Source organism: Crocodylus porosus, unplaced genomic scaffold (genome assembly GCF_001723895.1).
Source record: "Crocodylus porosus isolate Cpor-Errol unplaced genomic scaffold, CroPor_comp1, whole genome shotgun sequence".
In the NCBI taxonomy this organism is placed as follows: domain Eukaryota; kingdom Metazoa; phylum Chordata; order Crocodylia; family Crocodylidae; genus Crocodylus; species Crocodylus porosus.
In genome coordinates this window covers 257701289-257707787 of record NW_017728886.1, presented here as the reverse complement: position 1 = coordinate 257707787, position 6499 = coordinate 257701289, and the positions used below count along the sequence as shown (strand labels likewise).

The window sequence follows — 6499 nt, the reverse complement described above, 5'->3', positions numbered from 1 at the left end:
TGCTGCAGTGACCTCGGGGCTTCTGAGGGCTTGTGACAGAGTCCCCCATGCAGCACAGGGCAGTGGGGATTACCCCCTGACCTGGCAGGAGCAAGTGAGTGGGGGATTTTTTTTTTTTTTAAAGAGCTGGGACGGGCAGGGCAGTCATTGATGGAGCTGGGAGAGTAGGTGGGGGATGGAGCCTGTCCAATTGGGAGATTTGACTGATTCGGCAGTGGCTGAATCGCCGAGTCAGATTCGGCCAGATCAATTCGGGACATTGATTCGAATCACTGAATTGAATCACTGTCCCCTGAGTCAGCCAAATTGAAAGCAAATACTAGCTGCTTTGCACAGGCCTATTAACTACACATTGCTTTAAAAAGCTCTTTCTCTTGTTAGTTTTAAACCTGCCACCTACTAATTTCAGTGGGTGCCTCCTTATTCTAGTATTCTGGGACTTTGTGAACAACAGTTCACTTGGTCCGTACCATGGCTTTTCCAGGTTTCTGTCATGTCCCCAATTAGCTGGTTGGAATGTGTTAAATGTAATATTTGTATTTAATGGCAGGGAAATGTAATTGCTGTGTTTATATACTAGACCAGTGGGGCCCAAACGTCCAGCCCCAATTGCTTGATGAGTGGTGCAGGGGTCAGTCTGTAGACCAGATTCTGCATTGGGTCAGGATTTTGGATCGCGTGGGACACGATCCACCCTGCTGGCCTGACCCTGCCACCCAGATGCAGCCGCACACCAGCCTGACCCTACACACCTAGATTTGGCTGCACTGCAGCAGTCCCATGCACTAGCCTGATCTAGTGTGCCAGGCCAAGTTATATAGCCTATAAGGCTCCCCTGGGTCTAGAAACTTGCCAGCAGTGTAGTGGCCGCTAGCACTGCCCCGATCCACCACCACCAAATTTGTGGACCTAGGAGGAGCCCTTCGGGCTGGATCACACAGGTCCTGGGGTTAGGGTGGAGCAGTGCCATGCTGGACAATTCAGAATCAGTCGACAAGCTGTGTAGAAACACAGGAACAAATGTGGTTCCTTCACACAATATTTCAGCTTTCCAGGTGGCTTTGAAGGAAGGTTCGTACAAGGCTATAACCAGTTTATCAGTTCATCCTTGAGAAACAGAAATGTGGCATTGTCTCCTTTGAAAAGGAAAAAGAAGCAAATTGTTCTTATAATTGCACGTGAAGAGAATATTGTCTAGACATTATGGTAAGGAAGTGGGGCTCTCAGTGTTGCCATTTTCTTGCTGTGTAACCAGGCGCAAGCGTGTCATTCCTAGTCTGTTGCCTTCACTCTCCATCATGGTATTCTTACAGTATTGTTTGCTGCAGAGATAAGTTGTCGATCTCATTTCTTGTAAGTATTTATAGACCTTATGCACTTGTGTCATGTCCCCCTCCTCTCTTTTTCCAGAGTAGATATGATTTTTACACCTGGACCACCATCTACTCCCAAGCATAAGAAATCCCAAAAAGGAGGAGCTTTTTCTTACCCTTCACAACAGTCTCCCAGGTGAAATTATTTTACTTAATGTTTCTCATAAACTGCAACAGAAATAATATGTCCATGTACCCTGAAAACTTTACTTCGTTCACATAGCCAGTGTGCTACCACATTAACGGATGAATGCCAGATTTCCTTTACTTCCCATTTTCCCTCATTTCTCTACAGGAGTCATCCTATTCTGTTAGCCTTGTGTCAGACCTTCAAGTACTTGTACGTGACATCATAACCTCCTCGGCAGTTATTTAACAACCTTCTCTTCCCCTCATTTAGCCATTGTCTGATGAAGTTCAGAGTCTTTGGGCTGCAAACTTTTGGCTGATTTAAATTGCATATTGATTAAACATTTGTTTAATTTAAATGCCCAAAGATGGAGATAGCAAAACAAGGGTCTGATGTATTATGATAAAGAGATACTGTTTTATACAGATGGACAGAAAAATGTGTTTCCATCCCACAGAAATGTGGATTCAAAAAATTTTCCCACCTTAAATAAGGCCATCAAAAACTTGAAAATTGCCCAAAGCAAAATTCAGAAACAATGTCCTGTCTAGGTTAATCAAAGTATTTTATTTTAGTTTTGATTTTTTTTAATAATTAAGTTTTGATCCAAAAAGTCATTTCAGGCCAGAAAAGCAGAAATGTTAATCTTGAAATTGTCCAGACAAGATGTTTGGACTGTCATTTGTGTGTATGCAGTGCCTCGCACTGTCACATTTTGGCCCATTACTGGGATTCCAAGAAGTTACCACGATAAAACAGTACTCATTTTGCAATTAAACTTTGATCCTATGACATTATACAAATGTAATAAAACGGAACATAAAATACTAATGGGACTGTTGATTCTTTTTAGAAATGATCCATATGTAGCCAAAGCATCCACAGTAGATACTGAAGACCAAAGCATGATGGGCAAATTTGTTAAAGTTGAAAGACAGGTAAGTATTTTCAAGATAGAGGGACATTCATGTTAGTTTTCCATTAATTTGTTTAAATTGCTGACAGTTGTGTATTTTGCAAACTAATTACTGCATCTTCCTCTCATTTAGCAAGATGGGCATGTGCCATGAATTTTCAGAACAGATTTCCAGCATCCCCAAAGTCCAATTGTGTTCATACCTGTGTGTCCATTGCTTGGAGGCTATCCCAGCACTGGCTGCACTGGCTGTGTTTGATGCTTGTTTTGCTGCACCAAATATATAAAAAGGATGCACTTGATGAGTGCAAATTCTGACAGCCTGCATGCCTATAATTCAGTTGTCTGTGCAAATTGCAGTACATGCAGTTCTAAATATATATGTTTGGGTACACATAAGGTGAAGAACTTGTTTGGTTGTGATGGGGTTAATTTTCTGGATGTAGAAGTGTGGATGTACAGATAGCTTTCACAAAGATGGAAGTCACGGCTGAGACATAGCCATGACTTGGCAGGAGTTACTAAGGTGAGTTAGAGGCTATTTCATCAGCTGTGGCTAGATCAGTCTGTGGCCTTTCTGTCATGGTCACCAACAAAGGTTATGCTGGCCTTAGTGATAAAGGCACTAGGCTGTTCTGGGAATTGGACTGAAGCTTCCAAATGGCCATAAATAATAACAGCTTTTGATCTTTGAACACTAATCATAGACTCATAGAAAAGTTGGGCCCTGTTTGGCAACCAGCAAAGCCCAGAAGCATGGGAAATACTAAACCCCCTCCATTTGCTTCTGCAGCCTAGGGCCAGCAAGCATAACTCCGAACATCTTACAGGATGGCCAGAACTCCTCTTTCTGTATCCCCTCCATAATCTTATCCCAGCCCTTTAATCTTTCATAAGCCAGTTGTGGAGCTCTGCTTCAGGCTCTTGCTGCTGAGTGTGGTCACCTCCAATATCCACCTGCTTTAGATTGTGCAGCTCTTCTTCTTCTCTCCTAGGAACCTGTACGGGACGAGGCTTCTGGCTGTCTAACTGTTGCTCTTTATATCACTACTCCAGTCACTGGAGGCTGGTCTTGACCTATTAAACTGGAACAGGTGTCATCCTCACCTTTCTCCACAAACTAGATCTGAACCAATGGCTTCCTTACAGGCCAGATCCATAGGTGGTAGGAGCGTGGAGTTAACACCACTGTCACTCACCCCACTACCACTGACACGTGTCCCCCAACAGGGCCACAGACCCTGAATTTTGGCATCGGGCCCTGCCCAAAAATTCCCACCCCTCTTGGGATCCCTACAAGCTACACAACAAACCCATATATTTATCACCCTTGAACCAGAAGAAAACCCACAAAAGAGGAAAATGCCTATTTTCTTCCTGCTCATATAGTGAAATAAAAAAAGGTCAAGTTCAAGCTGAGACACTTTGCAACCAAGGACCTGAGGAAACACCTTATAGTTCTCTTGCTTTTGTGGTAAATTACAAGTGGTGGGAAAATATATTGTAGAGATAACTGCTGTCTGTCGTACTGAATCCCCAGCTGCAGATCACTTCCAGTCCCTCATTGGTATTGGTGTTTTTCAGGTTCACGACATGGGGAAGAAACTGGATTTTCTAGTAGACATGCACATGCATCATATGGAGCAGCTGCAAGTCCAGGTCACTGAGTTAACGCCATTGAAGGAGGCCATCTCTCCAGCAGAGAAGAAAGAGGAAAACAGATATTCTGAATTGAAAAGCATCCTTTACAAATATACTGAGCCTTGCACTCAAGAAACTCCTTATACTTTCCACCAGGTTCCAGTAAACAAAGTCAGCCCATATGGTTTCTTAGCACAGGATCCGATGAATTATTCGCGATCTTTGTCATCACGGGGACAGAACTCTGGGAAATCGCAAGCCACACCCTCTTCCACGTCACATGCCGAGAGGCCAACAGTTTTGCCTATACTCACATTGATGGACTCCCAGGTTAGCTACCCGTCCCCCGGAGACCAGCAGAGCCCCTACTCAGACAGGATTTCTCCAAGGCAGAAAAGGAGCTTGACAAGAGACAGTGACACCCCGTTATCCCTTCTCTCAGTCAACCATGAAGAGCTCGAACGCTCACCAAGTGGCTTCAGTATCTCCCAAGACAAAGACGACTTCCTTTTTGGTCCAAATGGGGGATCAGCATGGATGCGAGAGAAACGCTATCTAGCCGAGGGCGAGACGGACACAGATACTGACCCTTTTACACCAAGTGGCTCCATGCCTCTGTCTTCAACAGGGGATGGGATTTCAGATTCAATATGGACCCCTTCAAACAAGCCGGTTTAATAGAGGGGAGGGGTCACTGGTCGACTTCTCCGTGTAATGTAAACACACTTTGTATATCTCACCTACTATACACCCAAAGCTTACTTGTTCAAAGCACCAATGGCTGCATAAGATGCATGTGATATTAGTGGTAGTCATTCTGCACCATTTCATACAATTTACTAATGCAGTTTTTTTCATGCTACCAAAACTAAGGAGTTTAGTTTTGAGCATGGTTTGCATGACGTTACCCTATATAAATGGTACAGGTAAGTTCTTCTCTGATACATATCTATCTGATGTTCTTCAATATAATGATGGTCAGATCAATGACAGGTGAGATGTGATGGTTCATGCTACTTTTTATAAACAGAGCAACAAAGTAAAAATAGTTTCAGGAGCAAAGTTCCTTTGTGAGAAGGAAAAATCTAAATTGTCTTCTCTCTGGCAGCACCGTCATTTCCAATGCTAGTGAATCATTTTCCACCCAAATTAGACAAACGCATCTGCAATTTCAAGTAGGGGAAAGCTGGAATCAAAATTTGTGATCTCTATTACATGATTTCTCCTCTCACCTCTAATGCCAATATTACAGTATCAAATACAGTGTAAAATAGAAATGAGGGGTAAAATTTGAGATTTTCAAAACCACTTGGGGGAACTAGATACCTGTTTCTTTAATACCACATATCAACATAAATCCTCTTGACTACTACTTGGAAATTTCCACCACAAGTTATATAATTGTCACCAGTGTGAGTACAATCAATCTGATTTTATAGCAAATTGTTTGCTAATTCTATTTATTTGTAATGAAACCAAGCTTCCCACGGATATTGATAACCCCCCCCCCACAAAACAAGCGATCATGCAGGGGACCCCTGGGTTCTGTTCTTAGTTCTTTTACTAACTCGGTTGATGTTAGGTAAGTCACGTATCGGTGCCTCAGTTTCCCAATCTGTAAAATGGGAATTTTACTTCCCTACCTCACATGAGGGTTGTGAGGCTCAATTCACTTATGTTTCATACAGCGCGTTGAGATCCTCAGATGAAAGGCACATTAGGAATGCGAGTGTTGCTATGCTGTGCTGTCCGGTGGGACTTCTGCCTACAGGGCGTTGGCAGGACACAGCCTAGTAGTCCTAGTGCAAATGGAGCAATCTAAATACATGTACATGAGACATACTTCATGCCAGGTTTGTGGACCCAGCCCAGATCAATACAGATGAACCTCCGTTTCACAACCCCATCTTAGATAACTCTGCTGGGCACTGCAGTTTCTTGCAAGGGAAGTGGGAAAAGAATCCTGCCCACAAACCCACGGGGCAGCAATGGAGGTGCTTTTTCAAGCCTGTTTTAGCCTAATGGATGGGATCACCTCTACAAAAGGTAGGAGTATCCCTACAGATAACCTAGACCTGGTCTACCCAAACACACCTACCCTGCAGGGGTACAAGATCTCCTAAAAAACCAAGATCCAAATGGCAAAGGGTTTGTGAACCCCAAATACAGCTGCTCACCAGACCCTCCTTGCTTCTCTGCATTTTGCCTTTCCTCCTCATGTTGCAGAGCTATGCATGCTCCATGACTTCAAACACAAGGGTAATAGCAGCAGGAGGTGCTCCTGTGCTGACTAGGTATGTTGAGTTTGGAGAAAAGAAGATGGTGAGGACATGGTAGCAGTTTTCAAATATTTGAAAGGCTGCCCTAAAGAAGAAGAGCAAATATTGTCCCTTGCCACAGAGCTCAGGACAGGAGTGAATGGGTTTCTGCAGCAAAACA

At 43.5% G+C, this 6499-nt stretch overlaps 1 protein-coding gene across 1 annotated transcript in view; it reads left to right on the top strand.

The window, feature by feature from the left end:
- Positions 1 to 5560, top strand: part of KCNQ3 (potassium voltage-gated channel subfamily Q member 3) — a 67735-nt gene extending 62175 nt beyond the window's left edge. Inside the window, exons 13-15 of the mRNA XM_019547264.1 lie at positions 1411 to 1509; positions 2357 to 2441; positions 4004 to 5560. Of these exons, the coding sequence (XP_019402809.1) occupies positions 1411 to 1509; positions 2357 to 2441; positions 4004 to 4738 (919 nt within the window). The 3' untranslated portion in view covers positions 4739 to 5560. The remainder of the gene's footprint in view (positions 1 to 1410; positions 1510 to 2356; positions 2442 to 4003) is intronic.
- Positions 5561 to 6499: the final 939 nt, after the last annotated feature.